General features: G+C 39.5%; 2 protein-coding genes across 2 annotated transcripts; both read left to right on the top strand.

Moving 5' to 3' along the window:
• The first annotated feature begins 4,719 nt into the window (after nucleotides 1-4,719).
• Nucleotides 4,720-5,894, top strand: LOC138912363 (uncharacterized). The gene has a single exon (XM_070213072.1). The coding sequence runs from the start codon at nucleotides 4,798-4,800 to the stop codon at nucleotides 5,038-5,040; it is 243 nt and encodes an 80-aa protein (XP_070069173.1). The 5' UTR covers nucleotides 4,720-4,797; the 3' UTR covers nucleotides 5,041-5,894.
• Nucleotides 5,895-22,680: 16,786 nt separating this feature from the next.
• Nucleotides 22,681-23,729, top strand: LOC108069869 (spaetzle-processing enzyme-like). Its single transcript, XM_017160125.3, has 2 exons — nucleotides 22,681-23,251; nucleotides 23,312-23,729. Exons 1-2 carry the CDS (start codon nucleotides 22,725-22,727, stop codon nucleotides 23,727-23,729), a joined length of 945 nt encoding a protein of 314 aa, XP_017015614.3. The 5' UTR covers nucleotides 22,681-22,724.
• Nucleotides 23,730-24,497: the final 768 nt, after the last annotated feature.

Raw genomic sequence — 24,497 nt, 5'->3', positions numbered from 1 at the left:
AAGGAAATAGTTCTAAGTAAAGGTAATTTTGGTTTAAGAAGAATTCTTTCTATGTGACTTTTAGATGGTTTTGTTTATGATATTAAACATTTGTTGTTAATAAATAAATTAAGTAAAATAAAGCTTGCTTTTGGGGGAATATTTTTGTAAAAGCGATAAGGTTATAGGAAATTTAAGTTTCCATTTAGCTTCACCAACATATTGAAAATGATAAAACTTGAAAGCAAACCTAATTTAAAGATACCCGCTCCATAGGCTCATCCATTTAATACCTTTTTAAAGACCCTGATAATATTTAATGGTTTTTTAAAAGTTTCTTTCCCTGCATTGACAAAGTCATTTCGTTTTCCCACTTATTGAAATCTCAACCACAATGGCAATGTTCCCTTCGCTGGTTTTACTTTTGTTCCGCCACTCGACCTATTCCTCTTCTCCATAAATTGAAGAAGGAAACCCACAGCGAAGACTGCGAAAGCCGCGACAACAACAGCGCATACATTTGTAATTACATGCAATTCATTAAAGTGTGAATACAACATAAAAAAACTTGTTTATTAACAATTACGAGTGATGTAAAAGACTCGACACAATGTTGACTCGTTAAAGGAGAATTTTTATTCGAGAGATGAAATTAAATCAGTTTAGAACAAATTAACAAGAAATGTTAGCCACCTTCATTTTCTAAATTTTTGAATATTGCATGGCTTAGATAAAAATCTAAAAAAACGTTAAGTTTAAAAATATATTTACATTTATCTAGAATTGGTTATAAATACTTCTTAATGCAGAGCTAAGCGCTGTGTTTTTGACATTTTTAAATGCTTTTATTTCAAACGTTTAGATGGCCTGTAATAGCCCTTTTGCTACCCTCGATAAGATGGAAAATGATTCTAAAGGAACCGCAGCTAGAAGCGGCTATTACTTTCCACCCCCTCCACCTGCCGGCTCACCCCTTTTTTGCACAGGATGTGCGCAGACAACAGGCATTTAAATTGTCATGGCAAGCAGCCTAGACGACAGCCGACTACAAGGACACGCAGAAAGGCTTGTCGCTGGTCTAAAAGTGGGCAGGAAAATGAGGGAGAGAGGGTGGCGGTGGTGAAAATGTCTGCTCGCTTGGCTGTGCTTTTTGTGCGAACTGGGAAAAAAAATATTACAGCCTGACGGAGTGGCGGTGGCAAACATATTTACACCTTGTTGCCATATGCTTAATGAGCAAAAAGGCAAGATGAAGGATAAAAATGGAGACGGAGGAGGCTGCCTGATGCCTGGCTGCCTTGCAATTGTAATTTTTGTTAAATTAACACGTTGCCAACTGTTGCCAGACGAAGGCTAAGGGTAAGGGTAGGGGGTTTCCATCCCCCCGCTTGTTGCAGGAAGTTGTCAAGTGGCGTCGGCATAAATTCAATTAGCAAAGTGGCCTCGAGGGGCGATGGCTGGGCTTTAAGAACACTATACGAAATCCTGCACAATATATTAGCTTCTGTGCATGGGCATTCGCATTTCGTTAGCCTTTTTCGACTCACAATCAGCGCAGTGAAGCGCACATCCTGTCAGCCTGAATGATTGTCCGGAGCTGTGTCCCGCTCTTGATTTAAACCGAAACTGAAATGCACACAAATGGATTCCGAACTTGACCTCGGCAGCCCACTCCCTTCTTTACGGTTCACCCAAGCCGGTTTCTATTATTTTGTGAGCTTTATTTATACACGACTGAGGATGGGAAAAGTTCACTGAAGGAAAAAGGCAGTAATCTTTGAGCTGTTTCTTAAAAATAATTTTTGAAAGACCTTAAGTTTTCAAATGCGTTCTCTAAGTTTCTGAATGTGAATTTAAAGATGTTATTAACATAATAATATTATGTTTCTATAAAATAGTTAGAACATAAATTTATATAATTTCTATCAGTGTTGTCTTTTCTTTTCCCCATTTTCTTCGAGTCAATTTTCGTTTTCCCTGCCATGATTTGATGCGTGTGGGAGTGGCTTTGAGTTGGTGAACCCCCCGGTGGTGGTTGAGATTATGGGCCTGGGCCACTCACCATTTATGTGCGATCCGTTGGCCTGGCGACAACATCTTTCGATTTGCACCTGCAATTTGCTCCCGGCAACCACTAAAATGTGTCACTAAATGCTCAGAACGCGAAACAGCTCTGCACTCTGTACACAACAATGCAACCCACCATCCGAGCAGCCAGCAATCAACCAAACAAAACTCAACAATGCCGCAGGGTTAGCTTAGGATAGGGTATTAATGCAAGTGTTATGAATTCTCTTAGCTAAAGAAAAACAAGTTTGAACTAAAATTCTTTTTAAATTATCTATCACTATGGACGGCAGTCCATGTAGTGACGAAGCGCACCAGGAGAGTGTGCGAAGGCGACTACTATATATACACGAAGAAATGAAAATCTACTGTGATGGTCCGATCATAATGAATAATACACCTATCGAAAGGTATTGCGAAAACTAACAGGATTGCATACCAAGACTTTAAGAAAATCAATTGGCTTGGGAGAGAGAGCGGTGAAAGTGAAAAAGTGAAAATTTCGAAATTTGGAGCTGTTGGGGCCGGTGGGGATAAATGCCCCCTCGCAATGTTTTAGTTGTATTCCTTTTGAAAATACCCGTCGAATGAGGGGTCATTTGTCAAAATCCGACTCTCCGTTCAAAAGTTATAGCCAAAATAAGATTTTCTTCTTCTTCCCAAAATGAAAATTTAATTCTGTTTGTCCACTTGTCCACTTGTCCACTTGTCCACTTGTCCAAAATATGTTTTTTAAGTTCTGAAAATTTGATATGACGTTCATCACATCGATATAAAAAACTTTCGTTCTACCACTTTTGGAAAAACCCGCTAGTTTAGCGGGAAAACAGCTATAAGTAGCTAAAATTCGGAAAGCCGTAACTTCTATACTACTAAAGCTACAGGCTTGTGCTGCATCTCGTTTGAAAGGTATTTTTAAATGCTATAAACGGCTTCTATATGCAATTTGTGTAAATGTAATACTTAAAAAAATATGAACAAAAGACAATTTTTTAAAACTTTTTTTTTAGCTTTTTTTTATTTTTCTCAAAAACGGCTCTAACGATTTTCTTTAAAACCTTAAACTGTATAGCCCTTGAGATTCCTTAAATTTTGGTATATAACACATTACTGTAAAAAGTCACGTTTAAAAGTTATTTTTATTCGAAAATAGCCACTTTTGCCAGCTCGAACAATTAACGCTCCCTGAGTAATGAATTTTGTGGGAGGGTATCCGAACTGTATTTTAGGGTCATGGAATCAGTAAATTTGCACTTAAGAGTTCCATATAGGAATCTTTTGTTCTACGACTTTTGGAAAAAGCCGCTACCTTAGCGGGAAAAAGCTAAAAATAGCTAAATTTCGTTAGTTTGTAAGTTCTACACTACTAAAGGTACAGACATGTACTATACCTCGTTTAAAAGGTATTTTGAAATACTTCAACGCCTTTTTAACTTAATTTGTTAAAATACAATAGTTTAAAAATTATGATTGACCAATTTAAATTTAAATGTATATATTAGCTCCTATGAGAGCAAATGTATACAAACAAAAACTTCTGATATCAAATAAAAACACCTCTTAACGAGGTAAAAAACTAGTGACGACCGCACCTTCAACATACAAAAGTTCTGATATCAACATTTGTGACGAAAAATTATTACACTCGTCATTAAATAGACTTTCTAATCTTTTCTAATTCGTCACGCTGCAATAGAAAAAGGCTGGAATAGTTTGCTAGGGCGGGCCGAATGAGAAAAGATTAGAAAGTCTATTTAATGACGAGTGTAATAATTTTTCGTCACAAATGTTGATATCAGAACTTTTGTATGTTGAAGGTGCGGTCGTCACTAGTTTTTTACCTCGTTAAGAGGTGTTTTTATTTGATTAAAATGTACATAGATAAATTAGTATTTCTTAATCAATGAAATCATAAAAAAAGAAATATGTTAGTTGTAAGTGAAAACAGATTAATTATAAATAAAATATATATTATAATAAATTCAAACTATATAATTGACTATGTTCCATTTTTCTTTATAAATCGATATATTTTCAACATATTTAATTTTGAGTTAGGGAACTTCTGATTTCGTTGCCTTCACAAGTGGCCCAGCTGCATGCTTGTTCTTCCTAGTTGGTTATGCATTTGTTAAGCCCGCGAAAAGAAATTGCAACTCTAGCTTTTGCCCCTTTGGTCTCTGGTTTTGAGCTCATGCCTTACGACGACTGCTGCTGCTACACGCCCAGTAATTGCCATTGCACTTGTTGTAGTAGTTGTAGTAGATGTAGTCCTTGTCCAACGCCTGCCACGCCCACCCCGGAGCCCAGGCCACCGTTAACCGCCCACAGAAAACCCGCTTGCACTTGCACCCGTGGAGCCACTAAAAACAACCGCAACACAAAACTATTTTGTTCACGCAATGCGAAAATGCATTGTTGTTGGCGCTCTCTTGCCGCTGGCATTTGGCGTTACGTATACGCAACGTATGCCAGGGCGCAATTTGCATTTGTATGCACATTGTTGTTCAAGAGGGGCGGCAGTGGGCGTGGACTTTGGCTTGGTTTCCCTTGTAATTGCTTTAAACGTCATCATCACAGCCTCTTGCTCCGCAGCTGAATGCATTCATTGTTGTTATTGTCGGACGGCTACGCTTTGTTTGCCCCCTTGCTGAAGTTTATTAAATTTGGTTTTGATTTAGCAATCAATATTGAATTTTGTTCGGCATTGTTACAAAATTTCAGCTGTAGCCTATTAGATAATCCAATGATATGAACAATCCATGGCGGGAAATCGGCTTTATCAGCAAGCAAAGGCCAAAGAAGCATTTGAAAATCATTCGGATCAAGAAACGCATTGCCAAGTCAAGGAAAACCTTTAAGCTAAGACAAAAGGACTTGATTCATCTTCACTTAAAGAATCGCATCAAGTATTTAATTATCGAACATCTGGAATACAGATTAGCAGATAGTAAAACTAAGAGGAAAATACAGAAAAAAAAGAAAGTAGAATAAAATAAATGGGGAAATTATGTAATTTCGGTAGCTTTAAACTATCATCAAAAATTAATTACGAGGACTATCCAATTACGGTCAACCTTAAAAATAGATAATCACGAAATTACCGCTTATCTTATTTCTAAAAATATTTTACACTAAATTAGGCAATTTTCAAATCAAAGCCAATTCAAAGCCATAGATGAGCGCCAAATCAATTTCCTTGTTTGCCTCTCAATTCGGATTATAAAAATTTGAAATAAAGTTTGGCTGGGCAGCGACCACAAAATCATTTTCAAACCGAGCTCAATAAAAATCAAAGCCACTGAAGAAGAATCGCATTGGATACTCGGAATTCAAGCCCAATGGAAAGTTGCACAGCATTAATAAATATTTACAGGCACGTCGCGTCCTCTTCAATGGAATGGCCTACTGGGCAGTTCCAGTCTCAGTTCTGGCAATGAAATCAAATCAAATATGCGCGCTGACGCTTTATATATCGCACCGAGGAGGCAGCAGCAGCGTCGTTTGCTTTGGTGTGCTCACAAGAATTTAAATCATCCGACTTACATGCTACTTACAAGCCAAAGCGCCTATATGTATGCCCCATAAAATGCGAGCAAGACCGAGTGCAGAATGGGCAAGTGGAAAAATGTCAGACAGATAACTGAAAAAAAAATGTTTATAATCTTGTACTAAGAAAAAATTAACGAATTCTTAAAAGTGCAATAATTAGACTTGAATTTAGAGATTATGTTTTCAGCATATAAATTTAAATTCCTAGTCTAATTATTTTACTTTTAGGATTTTCTAAATATAAACCCTTTAAAAATCTCCATATGTATTAAGTTATACTGACTAAAAATATTTCTCAACAATTTGTATTTACTGATTATTTATTTTTATATTTTTGAAAAATTAAAATCAAAAGTTCATAAAAGAAAGTAATATTTTATAATACTTTTAATTTTTTTCTCTAGAAATTTTTTTATATAATTTAAAATAGAAAATTAGGAATTTACCAGTTTGTTTCTCTCAGTGCATTAGACCGAAGGAAGCCAGAGGGCTGGGAAACGGAACGGAGTGGCGAACGGTCTCTGGCGGGCAGTTTTTGGACAACGCAGCAGCCTGAGACTGACATCGCCCCGGATAGACAGATAGATAGATGGCCGCCCCCATTGGCCACCCACTCGGTTTCCTTAGCGGGCTGCAACAAAAACAAAGTTATTATTCGGGTTTCGGACGCTGGGTGGGGTCTTGCCTTTTTATGCACACGGAATTTTTATGAGTTAATTTAATTTATAGTTTTATTATTATGTTCTGGGCATAATAATGGGCAATGGCGCGAGTATCGGGGAGAGAAGGACCCCACTCCTTCGAGCAGTCGTTAAGCCCGGCCTTTCATGCACTTTTCAAGTGTGAATCGCCACACGACGATTGCCTCTTCACCCATTTTGCTAGTCCGTTTTGTCTTCGGGTTGGCTTTCCTCCTCTGGCGGCCAAACAACTTGTAAACAAGTCGAAATGGCGCATAAATTTAATTTAAACGCCGGACTGCTGGAAAGTATGCTACGATTTTTGCACTGTTGATTTATACGCTAATAAAAGCAATTTCACTGAATGCCAAATGAAAGCAGCTCCACAATCGGAGTAGCTGACAGATAAAGGGGGCGAAAGTGTGCGGAGAAAGTCGGGGGAAAGTCGGTTGAAAGCCGAGGCTCTCGGAGAGCCTGCCTTTGACATTGTAGACAAGCTGCTCAAGTGGTTTCCTCGGCTTCTGGTCCGTACATTTTGGCCATTTTGGCGGACACTCCAAGTTTTATTTACGCAGCAAATTTAATTATTTACTCTGACTTTTCGACTTGAGTTTTGTGGGCCAAACTAATGGTTTGACCGCTGCCCGCCCTCTCCTTCGGTCTAGCATTATGATTAACTTTTCCCCTGGAAAACCGTCCTTAAAATTGATTCTTTAAAGCATTATTAATGCAGGGAAAATCAACGAATTTAGGCTGGCTTTCGCCGTTTTTCAGCTAATATTGTTTACATTTTAATAACACGAATACCTAACATGCATTTTACATGCACATTTTCGGGGCAATTTTATTCAATGTTCGCCCGGCAACAAAACATTTACATTACAAATGTATTAATTTTGCAACATCGGAACGGTGGCGTTAACAATAAAATATCGCCGGTAAACTTAACGCACGGGAACTAATGCTGGATGACTTTCAAATGCTTTAAAGCCGCCTAAAAACATTGTTTAACAGTGAAGGAAGTAACGAAAAACAAGGACTGAAAAAAGTGAGAGCCGCTTCCTGAATATTTCACCTGATCCATACATACATGAATAAAACGAAAACGCACACTCATGCCGTTGGGCATTAAGCTTTAATGAAGCAATAAATTTAAAATCCGCCTTTTTTATTATGAAAAAAGGTCCACAATACTCATTGTGCGTGAGGGAGAGAGAGGGAAAGGCAGAGAGAGAGAGAAAGTACAGTCAGTTTGGCGTGTTCGTTTGTATAAATACATAAACCTTTTTAAGCTGTCAAGTGATATGTCAAAATTGATATCCGAGTCATTTAAAATGCATGCAAATATGGCGCATCGACAAAAAACCAACTCAACCCGAAGTTCAACGAAAGAAGCTGATATGTAGTGAGTAGTTGGACAAGGATAAAGGAGCAGGAGCAGCAGGACTCAAACACGTAGCAAGCAGGACTCGCAGCACATTTGCATAAATACGTTTACGTAATGTGAAATGTCAGCGAAAGCGTGAAGAACTTTATATGCCCCCGAATAGCAGAAAAAGTCTTTCGCAAAAACGCACTCAATGCCAGTAAGCCTCGTTTACTTACTCCTTTTTTTTTCGTTTCTTGCAGTGCACTTTTTCAGTTCGAATTCGGTCTATATTTTTTCCTGACGCCCCATTGAAATTCATAACACATCTGATGCATAAACGCCCCCAAGCTGGCTATGGAAATTTCACGCATTTTATTAACACTGCAGGGGGCGTGGCACTGCCTGTCCTCGACATGAGTGGAGTGACAGTAAAAAAAAATAAACAAAAGTGAAAATAACCAGCGGGATAGCCACTGCAGCACCAGCGGGAGCTTAATGATGGATTTATTAATTATAATTTTACTTTCATGTTGCCGACCAAAATTACTATTCTGGCGTTTCAAATAACAAGTTATATTGTTCATGGAGCTTAAGTTTCTTTTCTCTTGGCATTTCTTTATAAAATAGGTCACTGAGGTTCCTTGACGCTGTTTGGAGGGTTCAAAGTTCTTATTAATTAGTATAAGGCAGGGTAACAACACAAAATTGATTAACAGATTGTTATTGGCTTTATATATTTAACTGTGAATAATTAGACAAAAATCGTTATTGATTCTTTAACAAAATTCTTCCATTTAAAAACGTTTTAAAAATCTTTAAATGTATTAAGCCATGATGAAATTTAATAATGGCTTCAAAAATAAGCACAACACATGTCGATTAAATTACAATGATAATAAATAATGAATAATTATTTATTTACCATTTACATTTATTTTCGATGCGCAATTACGCTCGGCAGAAAGCAAACCCCAGAGAAGACCTATAATTTTTAAATATTTTAGCTGTGAAGTTATTGTTAATTGGTTACAGATCCAACAGAATTATATCAAAACCGTGTCTGATTAATTTAAAGCTTCTTTAAGTAACAATCGATTTTACTTTAACCATTTCAAAAGTTTATTTCCTCAATCTCTTTAATACCTACATACAGCTTCGCAGTTGCCCTACTTAAAATCCCATTAAATATTTCTGATGTCTCTATCCAATCGCCTAGAGCTTGGCTTTCTCATTTCTGAAGCACCTTTCACTACTTAATCCGCAGATCGGTGGCAACTCCTTAAAGTCGCTGCCTGGCAAACATATTCATGTCTGCCTCGCACTTCACTTCATTTTCCTTGGCTGCATTTGGCTTCAGTTTCCACGTCCGCTGTTGCAACCTCATTTGCTCCTTCATCTTTCAAAAGCTTTGGCGCCCTCATCCAGTCGCCTATGTTCACTCCATCCTTGTCAGTCTGCCTGATGGCAACATATGGAGGCGCATTCTCCGCATTGTTGCTGCTCGTGTGGCTGGTGTTCCTGCCACTACACTAGGCTACACATTTTGTAACTCTAAATCAAGAGTGGTTTTAAAATTATGAAACAAATTACTTATTAAACAGTTTTAAAGAATTCAAAATAATTGTCATTAAAATAAAATTTTATTTTACGTGATGATTTTTTTTTTAATTTGATAAAATGTTAATAATAACATTTTCTTTACATGGAAGATTTGGAAAAAAGTATTTTTTTGTAGACTAGTGTTATTTCTGACTGCATTTTTGGGGCGCGCGCAAAACGTTGATGCATTACTTTCAACTTAACGCGTTTATTGTGCAATATAACGCGCCACACACACAAATTCGCGTGGATGAAAAACCGAGTGAGGGGATGGCGGACCATCTCCTCTGCCATTGCAAAATGTTGCTTATGAATTATTATGAGCCCCATGCACGCATTTTGCATTTGGCAACATTTTATGGCACCGAATTTTGTTGTTGCCCTTGTCTGCCAACCATTTGCCAGCCAGCCGAAAAGTTTACCAGTTTTGCAGTTCAGGCCGTGGTTGCAAGTTGCCAGTTGCAAGTTGCAAGTTGCAGCCATGACCAGAGAGACAGGGAGCCCCAGTTTTGGGCCATTTATGAGTGATTTGCCAACTGGTTTTGTTTCGGCCACACCGCATCGTCGCGCGTTCCAATTTAGCCGCTACCGAGCTCCAAACTTATTTCCAAGTGCATAATTCATTGTTTCGCCCACATTATTTTCATGTCATAAGTTGGGCAGCTGTTTGCCAGTCTCCTCCGATCCTCCGCCCCACCGCTCCCCAGTCTCTTTGGCAATTGGCTACAAGGCATATGGAATTAGTTCTATTTTAGTTGCCAACTGCCACTGTCACTGGCAATATTCAACAAAAACTTCTCGCGGCGTGCAGTGGAAATATAATTTCGCTGAGCATTTAATTGAATTGTTCAGCTTTCGAAATGGCTGGGGAAAAAAGAAGTAAATGCAGAAGTACACGGAAGACAGCTGACATTATGCCATTAAAAGAGTTCTGTTAAACAAGTCAGGGACGAATAGTGAGGGTTGAAAAGTTGGGTAGAAAAAATCTTTTTGGGAACTATTTAAATGGTATAGTACATACCAAATAAAATAAAAATTATTTGTTTTAAATTTGTGATAACTGCAGCTTGAATTTTAAACATAATTTAGATTTTAAATCATTTTAATTATTAAAGTGGGAATTTTTTTTAATTATGAAGTTTTTGGACTTTTTTCTGCCGTCTACTTTACACTGCACATTTTCCACTTTACTCCATATTTTTCTTGGAGAGCAGCACCTTCCGCACATTTAGCCTGGGCCAAATATATTTTTTCCTGCTTTCGCTCACGCTTAATGCATTTGGCAAATCTAGTTAGTTGCTGCTGGCGAGAGCTGCTCCATTTGCTCCATTTCCACAGCACCACCACTCAGCCCAAGCAGGAAACACGGGTCCAAGGGGCTAAAAGTCTGGGCTCCGGCGCTGTGCACCTTTAAGCAAATTCAAACTCGATTTGCACTCAAACTAAATGTGTTTACTTTTCACTCGCAGGCAAAAACTATTTACGAGTGCTACACGACTTCAGTGGGTCGAGCAACCTTGCCGGCGGCTTAGTTATTTACATTTGGCGGAGGAGCAGCTCCAGGAGAGACACCTCCTGCACCTTCGGTTTTATCTGGGAATGGGAAAGGGAATGCGAATGTGCGCCATTTCGTGCACCTTTCAACGCTGCCAGGCAAAGATGCTTCATCAGCCGCTGAATGCTCCGTCTTTTCCCCATCGGACAGCATCAATCGCTTCCAAAATAACCGGCAGCTGATTGTTTTTCGCCCGGGATGTTAAATAATATCACAGAGAGAAATCTCAATTGCTTAAACGTTAATTTTTTTAAATAATACTTTTTTACCACAAATTAACACCATTTTTTTACTGTAACATGTGTAAAAGTATTGCTTTTTCAAAGAATAACAAAAAAAGCCCTTTATTAATCAATTAAAAATCCAAGTTAGTGTTGTGTGCTTAGCACACTGTGCTATCATCATCAAGATTACTTTGATTATAAAGAAACTGATTGGAAAATTCGATACTGATACCGCTTCGATTTTCTCCTGTGCAGAACTTCGCTTCCTTTGGGAAAATTTCAATTGTAAATAAACTGAAATAACGTGGCAGAGTCGAGAACAACTTCTCCTTACATCCCGTTGCAGTCTTCAATTAAATCGATTAATTTAAGATACAAAAAAACAGGAGAAGAGTCCGACGAGAACGAGAACAAAACTTTGGCATCGCCCCGAAAAAAGGCTGAGATAAATGGCAGCCGTTTGGGTCTCTGGTCGTTGATTAGCAGTCCTTTCTGAGGAGAAAAGCTGAGCATTTTAAATGTTGTTCTTCTACCGGAGAAACTGCAGAGGAACTGCAGCAGGAGCAGGAGCTCCAGCTCTGAACGAACAGTTTGCCATTGTCCGTCCGCCTGTCACTTTGTTTGTCTTGTGCAAAGTTTGTTTATTTAGCAAAATTGGAAGTTCCAATGCATAGTGGAGGAGTTGTTTAATTGCCATTGAGCTGTGACAAGGCAATTGCTCCAAGGAAACTGATAGCAAGATAACAGTTTGTCTTACTTGGGTTCAGGGTAGCTTTAAAAATTCAATAGTCTATTGAAGTCCTAACAATTGGATTGAGCTGAAGGGGTTTATAAGAAAACAAAACAGAACAGAATGAAATAATACAATAAGTATCTGAATAAAATGCATTACAATAAATTAATTTAATTATCTGGCATGTTCATAAGGGAAAAAAGTAGGAAATAAACCACAAAATATATTTTGTTCAATTTCAATAGTTATCTCAATTAAAAAAAAAAAAAATTTCTGGTTATGAAAATTCTGGAAAATTCCTAACTTTAAACCTTACAATTGCAACCCTTTTGGATAGTTTCCCTAACAATTTAACCTTTAATTCGTATTCAATTAAATTGCCTGCCTGATTTCATTTCATCTCCCCGTGTTCAATGTCAATTTGGTTCAGATCTAAGTGAAAACCGTTGGGAGGGGGGGTGAAAATTGTGGCCCCCTTTCGGGTGGTTATGGCAATCGTTCGTTTATGTTTGTCCTGGTCAGGCAATAAATATTATATGCATTGACACTTTTTTGGCACTAAGCCAATAATACGCACACGACAATGAGTCATTGTTGTTGCCGTGGTGTTGCGATTGCGATTGCTATTCGTGTTGTTGGGCCAGTGTTCTGTTGCACTGCAAATAAATTAAATGCAGTGTGGACTGTGCATTGTTGTTGCTGCTGTTGCTGTGTGTAACAAATGACACTGTTGCAATTTGTAAAAGCTAATCAGAGATGGAATGGGAGTGAGGCAGCAAGGGAGTGAGAGAGTTCGAGAGGCGGTAGAGATTGGCGACTCACGATGGCGGCCATAATCAAAAGCTTTCATGCGCATTACCAATACAATTAGCCCTATTCAAAAGCCGGTCATTGTGTGCGTGCTGGGGGGTTAGGGGGTGGTTAAGGGGTGGTTTAGGGGCTTTGAGTGGTGGGAAAGTTTTAAGTGGCGCACGTTGCACACTCGCATTTCGCAGATAGGGTCAAATATCCTCTATACACACTCGCTGGATGGGCCCTGCAAAATGCAGTTAATTTTGCATTTTGTTTGCCACAAATTGTTGTTTCGACAGTGGAGCAACGAGGGCCGGAGAGCCAGAGATAGCCTATTTCGACTGTTAATCTGCTGGGGCACTTGCAAATTTATGGCAATTGCTTTGATAAATGCCCCCGAGCAGCGAAAAATTGTCAGAGGGAGAGGGACAGTGAGCCAGAAAGCCAAGTGAAAGCAATATAAATTGACAAATGTGCCGAGGACACGACAACAACTTCCCATCCCTATAAAACATTTGCCCAGATAGATTACCCCCCCTGCACACCGCAGCCTTTGACTTCTTGGAAACATTTTTAATTAAAACAAGAGAGAACGCTATAGTCGGGTTGGTGTCCCGACTATCTAATACCCGTCACTCCGCTAAAGGGAGTGCGAACGCTGTGTCGGGTTGGTGTCCCGACTAATAATCGTAACTCAGCTAAAGGGAGTGCGAGGGAGATAGATATATGTTGACAATTTATAAATCGTATAACTTTTTAATGAATGGTCTGATTTGAAAAATGTCTTCTACATTTCGATAGGTTTAAATATACACAACAAAATTGCATTTATACTTCTCGGAAATCTTTAAAGATGTGGGCGCAGGACCCATTTTAAAATCGTTAGTGGGCGATTGTGGGCGATTGTGGGCGTTAGAGGGGGCGTGGCGCTCGGCTAAAATAAACTTGCGCTGCGTAGGAAGCCAAAGAATATGTGTGGGAAATCTCAACCTTCTAGCTTTTGTAGTTTCTGAGATCTCAGCGTTCATACAGACGGACAGACAGACAGACGGACAGACGGACAGACGGACAGACGGACAGACGGACAGACGGACATGGCTAGATCGACTCGGCTAGTGACCCTGATCAAGAATATATATACTTTATGGGGTCGGAAACGCTTCCTTCTAGCTGTTACATACTTTTGCACGAATCTAGTATACCCTTTTACTCTACGAGTAACGGGTATAACGAGACCTTTTAATGCTTTTAACCTAAGCATTTAATTAAAAACGCTCATAATTAGAAGATGAAACAGAAATAGAAAAAGACAAAGGCCTTAGACCGAAACACATGAGCGTACACAAACAGAAAACTGCCTGCATTTCAATTTACTTAAATGGCACATACATCTGCACAACAAATGGGACCCCGAACAAGCAAACCGAAATAAAATGAAAATTTTTAGCTCATAGGACCCACAAGAAAAAAAAACAGAAAAGGTAAATAAAAACCAACCGAAAATCATGTAGGCAAACATAATTTAGCATCAAGGTCAAGGGATTGTGGGGAGCAAGTTCCGAGGAACAAGCACTAATCTCATGTTTATCCCACAAATGAAAAAGAAATTGACTAAGAGTGGCTCATAACTGGAGGATAAGGACGACTAGCAGATGTCCTGCAACATAATATATTAATTTGTATTTCTAAACTTCAAAATATTTTTAAAGGATTTCGCATTTAAAGAGACGAAAATCTATTTCTGTTCTTTTTGTTTTATTTTAAATATAAATTATGACGAAAACCTCTTAACTTTTGACTCCTTCTCTTCAATCAGACCGAATAAATTGAATTGTTTCAGCTTGCACGCAAGAAGTATATAAAATTTATGAAATAATACCCATTAAAGCACCTCTGTAGAAATAACAACAGATATGGAAGAACCTTGTTTGCCAGACACATACTGGCCAGAAAAAAAGTATGCTAACATAAAAATCAACAAGAAGAAATCAGAGAGATGCATACACATATACAGGCAAACATATGACCAGCACACACAGATACAAATCACTTGGCCACACATGCCAGACGTGCCACGCCCCCTCCTGCCACCGCCCTTTCCCTGGTCATAAGGAGAAAAGGAAAGGAAAATCTTTGGGCACACACTCTCTCGCACAGAAAATAAAACTAACTTGACCCGAAACTACAATGAACAAATAGCTGGGGCCAGAACTCAAAGCAACTCGGACATTCTGGATATCCTTTTTTTTTGAGAGGCAGGGGGGTGTTGGATAAAAAATATACAAAAAAGCGGGGAAAATCCAAGAGAAAGCTGAACGAGAGGTTGAGTTCATATTTTATGCGCATAGCGGCACATGTTTAAATTAACATAAAGCGAAATTGAGCTGCTGCCAGGGCGGTTCCCAAAAGTTGACATTAGGCACACGCACACATACAAACTGTGACCTTCACCACCCACCGCCCATTCCGCCCACAGATGGACTCAAAAATTCCACACAAAAGTTGAATTTTATATGTCAAATTTTGGGCTAGGGTATAAAAGCAAGTAAGAAAAAATGGAAAATGGAAAAGGATTTTTGCGCGGCCTTTTTACATATTTTTCCGTTCGGGTCAGGCACACATAACTGTGCATGGCATAATAATGATGCCCCACTCAACCGCAGAGTGGATGGTCAATGGGGGCGGCGTTGGTTGCTGGAGGCGTGGCACCTATGAAACACGATGCCAACTGCTGTCTGGTCAATGGTCAATCCAACGCCGGAGCCGCTCAAATAAAGTGGAAAGTCGATAAATGAGAAATCAAGGCGTGCGACAAAGCCAACGGAAATCCGATTGGAAATGCGCGGCGACCAGGAAAAGGGGACGGATTAAAGGATGGCATGGAATAAATGAATGATCAGGATTAATCACTAATAAAGGCATGAGAAATTAAGCAACTTTGTGTAGTGAAGTTCAAAAATATTTATTAATGTATATTAGAAAATAAATCAGTGATGAACCAATGGTTGGTTTAGATAGCCACATGTTTACTTATTAATTACTTAAAACCTATGTCATATCATGAAATTTTCATCGGCCAAACGCCTCCAACACTCCACGTTCTTTGGCCAATCTAATGCCACTTGGCTCGTGATTTATTCACTGCCTCAATCATCGCTGTGCTCGCATCCGATTCGGAGAGACCAAAGGAGGTTTATGTGTGCGGAATGCCATGGACAGATGATGCGGCCAAAGCCTTATTACATTGCCAATCGACGACGAGCAGAGCAACATTTGAAAATAGCCAAACGCAAATACTCGCACATGACCTAGGCCGGAATCAGAATCAAACTTAGCCTTCTCCATATATATAAGCCTGAGTATCTGTTATGGCATTTCTCCTTTTGATTAGGAGCGCTTCAATGGCGCTCAACTGAAAGCCACTGAGAGAAAAGATTTTACTTTAAATATAGTTGAATTAATATTATTTGAGCTTGTGGTTCCTTGTATACTTTTGTGCAGTAGCGGATTCAGGATTTTGTTGTGGGGGATATTTTCCAAACTAATTATTTGTTGCATACTTTTTAATACCCAATATCCTCATATATCCTCCCGATTATTCGCGCATGATTCTATAGGTACTTTTATCTTAAAATATTATTATTTTAAATATTTTCTTTATATTTAATTATATAGACTGATTGATGAAACAGCTTCGTTCACAGTGCATTACTCCTGACTTCAGCTTGTTGGCTTGGGCAATTTCCTGGTCGAAGCTAAAAAGGGACAGCCCATAAATTTATGGTCCGCCCTTCTGGCCTCAATAATGAGTAAAAATTTTCGATAATTCCGGGGTTTGTCGGCCGCTTTGGTGTCCCTTTTTTCGTTGCGCCTCGCTGGACACGGCTCATTTGTAATTCACTTTCACTGTCTATTTATTTGCAATTTATTATGGATCGTTTGAGAGCGAACGAGAGGAGGCATAGAATCGAATGAAATGCCGACTCATTGGATTATCGAGCCGACTTTGATTTTCGGGGGCCTGGAGAGTTGGACGCCCCCGTTGGAAAGCGAGTGGAGGGGAAGAGGAAGAGGTCTAAAAAATCCCATAAATGTTAATTGCATTGTTGGCCCTATTGTCTCCTGACAGCTGCCTGGAATGAGGCCGACAATTATGTGGCTCCCGTCTCAGCCCATCACACAATCACACACACACACACTGGGCAAAAGGGCAAGGAATTTTTCGGCCAGGACATCAAATTCATTAGAAACGCTTCGCACTGAGGGCAAACGGGATGTGTCCTGGCTTTTGGACTGCCGATGCTGGGCTGCTGACTGTGTCCCTGCATGCAAAACGATGTTTTAATATGAAATTAGTTGAGTCCTTTGCTTTTTGGCTTCGGTGCGTGCGGCAAGCTGGAGATCTGGAGAACCGGACAGGACTCAGCACTTGGCAGAAGTAAAACAAATACAAATTGCTTGCCATGTACTTATTTGGTCAACAAATGACAGGACATTCACTCACACGCAGCACATGGCGGGGGGTGGTGGAGTAGTGGGGGTCAGAAACGTATAGCCGGCATTAACACAACATTGCGACTGTTGACTTACGCAACAAGAAACAGTTACGACCAACTGCCAAAGTAGAAACAGTAACAGCCGCAAAAGTGGGAATACAACAGGAGCTGGAACGGAAGCCGTTAGCATTTAAGTCCTGGCTAACGACAGCAGTGGAGTCCTTTCAAGATGCAAAGCCTGTTGGCCCAAACAATTAAGACAAAGTGTAAATGTTTGTTTCCACTGACATTTTAAATGGAAATGCGTTAACTGTGCTGTGTCTGGAATTTTTGGGAACAATAAAGGAGTTTGGTGGTGGTGCAATACATATAAGAAAATGGATAGAGGATGTATTTTGAAATATCTATGAAAATAATAACTTACGTTTGAAATTTAAGTCAAGAGATATTAAATAAAATAGTTTTTATTCATTTGTAAATATTTTTTTACATTTTTAAGTTAACTAAATATTATGAGCCTAAGGCATTACTCATACATTTTCCCGCTTTTTCAAGAGCTTTACTGCAACCGATGAACAATAAACAATGCCAAGTGAACTATAAAACTGTATCAAATTTCATTGAACTGCCGTAGCGAACGACCCAGTAATTTTCGCACTCTTTCCCTGGCCAATTTGGAGTAGATTTCGCCAGCGAACACTAATAGACGTGGGGCCCCCAGCTCCCCGTTCCCAGCACAGCCATCATCCTGCCGCTTCGATTTGACATGCGGCAGGCTGCCTGAACTTTTTCAACTGTCAATTAAAAGCGAAACTAATTAAACTTTGCAACACTGGCACAGACGAGACGCGTAATTAATCGACACATATACCAGCCGCAAAAAACGCCCACGAAACGCTCAGAATGAATGGAAGAGCGGCTTGGCAAGGAGATGCTAATGCAACAAACGCTTAAACTTTAATTAAACTTTGATATAAACAAAGAGTCATGGCCGCCATTGACGATGACGACAATTATTAATCAATTTGGTGATTTAGTTAAGCAAAAAGGATTTAACCAAGAGCAGTGGCGGCGGCGAAACAACAAATAACTTCCGCGTGCAAACAAAATTATATCCGCTTTTCCCATTGTTAAGCCCTGCGAACCCACACCACACGAATCCAAAATTCCCACCCACAGGAAGGCCAAGAAGAAAAAACACATTGTCATCATGGGGGAAAGCCAGGCGGTAAATGACAAAAGGGGAAAATATATTTCGGATATTATGGGTTTTTGTAATCGAAGCTCTCAATACTCTAAGAAATAAAAGTTCTTGAATGAATAATAAATAAAATTAAATTATGCAACATAAATTAAACTGATTTAAATTTCGAACTATTAACTCTGAAAGAGAATGTCCAAAATGTTTATAAAATCTAAAAACAAAAGGTTTTTGCCCCGGATGTTATATGCACAAAAGCCATGCTATCGTCCAAAAAAGGGTATAAAAAAGAGGAAGGCACTGTAAACAATATGGCGTCACTTCCGGTCGCGTATTAACAGCAGGCAGCCCACATTGCATTGTCATGAAGCGTGCCGCACAGCTTAGTGGGTGTCATTGTGGTTGTTGGGTCCCATTGTCTGGGCGTCATCATCATTAACTGGTGGGCCGGACCGAGTGCTTTGATCGATATACTACACCTTAAACCAGGGGACCCTAGCAGTTCGGTTGAGAAATCATTTTAAATTTCACCAGCCCGTAGGCGTTCTGTGGCATCAAATTAGATTAATGACCGGGGTGGCACTGCAAAGTGGGGTGACCGCAGAGCGGGACAAAAACAAAAACCCCAAACCAATCTGAAGTGAACTGAACACTCATTATGCGCCGCACGAGTTCGATTTGATGCTCATTTACTTGTTTGTCTGCCCCATGATTTTTCTTTCAGCCGGGATTCCCTTTTTTTCTTCTACTTCTTTTTCTGGCTTTCTTCTTTTTACGCCCGCCCTGTTGTCTCCGACTCCTCGGCGCTCGCATCTCACCGCAATAATTGGAAAAGTTTTCATTTGAACGCCATCAACGACAGCGGCAACGGCAGCAACAAGAACAATGGGGCGTGTTACTACAACAAGAAAATTGCGGTTCCAGCAACAACATCTAGAGTAGCAGTAGCATCAGCATCAGCATCAGGAGCAGGAACAACAACAACAACAGTAGCAGCATCGGCGGCAAAAAGTCATCAAAAGGCTACTAAAGGTTGACGCAGGCAATGGCCAGTGAGTGTTGTCCCCTACCCAATACTCCTTCTCCACCGCATCAGCATCAACACCATCCCTCAGCGTCACAAGCCCTTCCCTTTCACTGTCTACACTGGGAGAAAATTGTTAAAAAATTCTTTATGTACACCCAAATAAATTTAAAATAAGCTTACCATGCACATATCGATTTAACCGCGACGTGTTTCTTTTTGGGATAAATAATTATTCAAATCACATTAATTGTTCTTTTGGAAACATAATTTGAAGACCATTTTAAAGGATTTTGGTAATTTAGAAGTTTTTAGCAAACTCGAGGTCATGCCGGCTTAGACTTCAAGAAGTCCAAGACGTCGGCATTATGCCAACACACAAAAAGGAGCGAAGAGGCTTCACTGTACATGCATGTTTCATGTAGTAGCCAACTACAATCATCAGCAGTGAAATCGCTGTCTTAGTCAACGATCGAAGTGGGTTACCATGTAAGCCGCGCTATAACTGGTTGGGAATTATAGCGTCGCCAGATCGGTAAACTTCGAAAAGCTGATCAAGCCCTTAGTGTGTGTTGGACTTTGTTCTGTCTTTGATCTCTATCAGAGTTCCGTGGCAGATTGTGAAGAATATGCATTACTGCATATTTTTAGGCTTCCATATAGCAGCCTTTTACGGCGTGTTGACCGTTTTTTGTCCAAAGTTTGGCTTTTTTGATACGACCTTTTTTCGTTATAGAGAAGTTTTTAGCAAACTCGAGGTCATGCCGGCTTAGACTTCAAGAAGTCCAAGACGTCGGCATTATGCCAACACACAAAAAGGAGCGAAGAGGCTTCACTGTACATGCATGTTTCATGTAGTAGCCAACTACAATCATCAGCAGTGAAATCGCTGTCTTAGTCAACGATCGAAGTGGGTTACCATGTAAGCCGCGCTATAACTGGTTGGGAATTATAGCGTCGCCAGATCGGTAAACTTCGAAAAGCTGATCAAGCCCTTAGTGTGTGTTGGACTTTGTTCTGTCTTTGATCTCTATCAGAGTTCCGTGGCAGATTGTGAAGAATATGCATTACTGCATATTTTTAGGCTTCCATATAGCAGCCTTTTACGGCGTGTTGACCGTTTTTTGTCCAAAGTTTGGCTTTTTTTGATACGACCTTTTTTCGTTATAGAGAAGTATAGTATAGAGAAGTAATTTATTTGCGGAGAACTTTCTAGTTAAATTTAAATTCTCATAAATATCGTGATAATTTAGGTGTTTCCTAACAGTGCACGCCCATCTTCAACCATGCACACCCATTCTGTCCTGCAACTTTTTGCGGCCATTGCACGCCCTTATAGATTTGGCACGCAACGGACCACGAAAACGAAACGAAAACACTTTACAGGCAGGCAGCGAAAGCGAGAAGGAGACTGTTGAGAAAAGGACAGGGAGGGAGTCTGCAGACGGAGTTCAGGGACCGATCATTATGTCCTGATGATGCGGCTGCATTTCCCGATGCACTACCATATGTTCGTCAAAATAGTTTACAAGGGATAACAATTCTTTATTTATAATTTCAAGATTTTAAAGGCAAGACTTCTGTTTAAAATAAATAAAGATTGATTATAATAATACGATATTAGGTATGATTTAATAATTTTTGTTAACTCTATATCATAAATCGTTTGCAGGAACATTGCGCATTCGCCTAGTTGGCAGCCCATTTCGCAGACCGTCCAGGCATTGCAGTTTGCCTACAATGATTCAAGTTTTCATTATCAAGCCTGGCACCTCTCACTCTTCACCGGCCAAGTTTGCCAGCTGCCGTTGACCACCTCCCAAACTTTTCCCTTGCCCTTGCCCGATTTTCCATTTCCCCCACCTTTGAAGCCAACGTGAGCATGGAAAGGCACAGAAGCAGCAGCAGCAGCAGCAGTTAAATGTGAAAAGTTCCATTTCGTGTGGATTACGTCGTTTATCCTGGCAAACAGGCAGTGAGACACACACACTCGCACCCGCACAAACAAAAACACCCACACAGAGGCTGAAACACTTGCACAGGATAATCATCCAGGCAGGGAACCGCTTTCGATCGCTCGCTGGGCAAATGCATTTTCGACGCGCTTCAAATGCGCCGCCAACCAATCCGCTCCCCCTCCCCTTTACTTCCCGCCCCTCCGAAAGGAAAACCAATGAAAATGTTTGCCCCGCTCACAATGCACTTGGCTTTCAGGACGCCAGCAGGACTCCAATCGTGGGAGTGGAAGTGGGCGTGTGCGTGAGGGAGTGGAATTTTTGGGTAGGAAGTGAGTTGCCAGAATTTGTTATAGAAAATGCTAATGAAAAGTTCCTCGTTACCAGTGGCTGTCTCTGTGGCTGCGGTTTTGGGATTCGGCATTAGTTTTTCGGCTTCGTTTTTGGTTGCCAACTGAAGAAAAAACGTTAAGCTTCCGCATTGAAATTTTAACTCATTGCTAATTTTAAACAGACTGCAATGATTGTGTGAAAGGGATCAGGGATTTATATTAAATGTCTATCTACGTTTATGCTATAAGAAGCATGATTTCTTAAAAGCACCATATAAAAATTAAACCTTTTTATGCGACACATTTGAAATCATGAAATGATATGATTTGATAGGAAATTAATTAGGACGGTGCCTCACCAACTCATTTATTGAGGCTGAAATCATAGTCAACTTTCGTGTGTTGTCCACGGCTGAAATCACGAAATGAAAGCGTGATATCGTCATCACATGAAACTGAACTCTATAATAATATTTATTTTTAATCTGAATTAAAATAGCAACGTCTAATAGATAACTCGGTTATAGATGCCTACTATAGCGACCTTTCGGGCGAATCGTTAATAGTAATCACTTATACCCGAATCTCTATGAAGCTCACTTGAGAACGTCGGAATTCTCTCAGACTGAAACCGAAAATATTTTGTTATTGCATCTCTAGAATTCGTGGACAAGATAAGGCAATTATAAAGTCTGTGCAATGGAATCAGCTATTGGTCAGTATCTCTCTAAGCCTCAAGGGCTCAACATGTTTTATATTTTAATCGTTATATTTGCGTTTCTTGTGGCAAGTTTAGCCCATCCTGGTAATTAGAGACAGGAATATTACAGACTAAGAGTGAAACCAAGATGTTTTAACAAATAAATTGTTCCTCCAAAAAAGTGTGATGAAATGCTCAAATTGTTGAGTTATTTATAACAAACTTTGACCTTGAGTTCGTAAAAATCCTCGTATTTATGTTAAAACATTTCGAAATAATAGAAAATACTTTATAAATTAACAAATATTTGGTTTACACAAATTAAACACTGGAAAGTGATTACCTAACATTTTTTTTATTTCTTTAAATATAATCCCTAACAGGCTTTCACACTTGCCAACCTGATGAGAAATGCACCCGAATCGACCTGTGCTCATCTCTTTTTCCGTTTTTTCTGCCCAGCGGAATGACGACAGCCGATGAGCATTTATTTAAGGACGGACAGTGCAATTATGATGGGTCTGGCGACAAGCCCTTACTGGAGAGGGTTTACATCTGCTGCCCGATGCAAGGTGACGTTCTGCCAAACAGCACGATTTGCGGTCAAAGCAGTGGCGCTTTGCGAATTGTTGGTGGCAAAGAGGCGGTTCTCAACGAGTTCCCCTGGATGGCAATGCTACTCTACAGAAATGGCGCAAAATGGAGGCATTTCTGTGCCGGTTCCCTGATCAACAACCGATACGTCCTGACTGCAGCCCATTGTGTAATCCACGAGAGTTTACAAAGAAATGGCTTCGTGCTGCAAGGCGTGCGCCTGGGCGAGCATAATATCCGGACCAATCCGGACTGCCAAGATACAAATGGGAAACGTCGTTGTGCCTTACCACATCTGGATATCGGCGTGGAAAACTCAATCGTGCATAACAATTATAACGTCGTCGATGGAAAGTACTATAACGACATAGCCCTATTGCGTCTTCAAAAGCCAGTACGGTGAGAGGAGGTATCACCCATTTTGATTTTTAATATCAATCTATCTTTCTACCCCTTTAGCTATACCAGGGCGATCCAACCCATTTGCGTTCTGCCCGGCGCCAGTCTTACGACTCACTACTTTTCAAACTACCCCCTGCAAATAGCCGGATGGGGCGTTACGGGAGGATCGGATCCGAATTATATACTCTCGCAGGCCAAAATCAAGGGAAGAAACTCATATGAGTGCTCACGGCGCTACCCCATTTTGGGGATCAACACGACAGTTCAGTTATGTGCCGGTGGGCAGGATGGATCGGACACATGTACGGGGGACTCTGGCAGCCCGCTCATGGCATCCATGGAACGCGGCGACGAAGAATTCGTGTATTTAGCAGGCATTACTTCCTATGGAGGAAGCAGCCCGTGTGGAGCAGCAGCTATTTACACAAGGACTGAAAAATTCATTGAATGGATACAGTTGCAAATACAGCCTTGAAAGCCTTAATATAATTAACAAACAAACTTTGGTGTTTTCGGAATTGATCTATCCCTATCCTATAAAAATGTGCAAAATTCGAGGTCCAATAATTATATAATTAAAATAATATAATTAACAAACAAACTTTGGTGTTTTCGGAATTGATCTATCCCTATCCTATAAAAATGTGCAAAATTCGAGGTCCAATAATTATATAATTAAAATAATATAATATAATATAATATATAATATAATATAATATAATAATATAATATATAATAATATAACTTATTATATACAATTTAGACCAATGATGCTGATGAGATTCAGATATTCAGATTCAGATATTATTGTTTATATCTCTTACTTTTTGAGACGTATAATTTAAGATTTTTTAATTTAAGATTCGGATTTCTAATTCAAGGAAAATAATTTGACCATCAGTGTCACTCATTCTATCAGCTTGATTAATAAAACAAATTTATGGCAATTAATAAAAATTAGAATATCAGATTACCATTAGTTTCTTAAACAATTTACTAATAAATATGCCATCCTACCACATGCCCTTTAAATTTGTAAAATTAAAATGATCTAAGACCAAAAGTAATTTTTTTTTTTACTACCCTAGAGAGTCTACAGTACAGACTCTTATCTCTTCTTTTCACTGGGTGTATACAAAATAAATCTTGGCCCACGCTCGAATAACTTTTTAACGATCTTATTTTTCTCACCTTTAACTTTGTATAATTGTAATTATATTATTATTTTACTTTATTTTTAATG

The sequence above is a fragment of the Drosophila takahashii genome, chromosome 2R (assembly GCF_030179915.1).
Source record: "Drosophila takahashii strain IR98-3 E-12201 chromosome 2R, DtakHiC1v2, whole genome shotgun sequence".
In the NCBI taxonomy this organism is placed as follows: Eukaryota; Metazoa; Arthropoda; class Insecta; order Diptera; family Drosophilidae; genus Drosophila; species Drosophila takahashii.
This window is presented reverse-complemented; position numbering and strand designations above follow the sequence as displayed.

What these genes read in the sequence shown, in the direction of transcription:
- LOC138912363 (XM_070213072.1), top strand. Translation starts at nt 4,798, where the DNA reads ATGAACAATCCATGGCGGGAAATCGGCTTTATCAGCAAGCAAAGGCCA.
- LOC108069869 (XM_017160125.3), top strand. Translation starts at nt 22,725, where the DNA reads ATGACGACAGCCGATGAGCATTTATTTAAGGACGGACAGTGCAATTAT. An exon ending in CGTCTTCAAAAGCCAGTACG is followed by an intron (nt 23,252 to 23,311) that starts GTGAGAGGAGGT and finishes CTACCCCTTTAG; the next exon opens with CTATACCAGGGCGATCCAAC.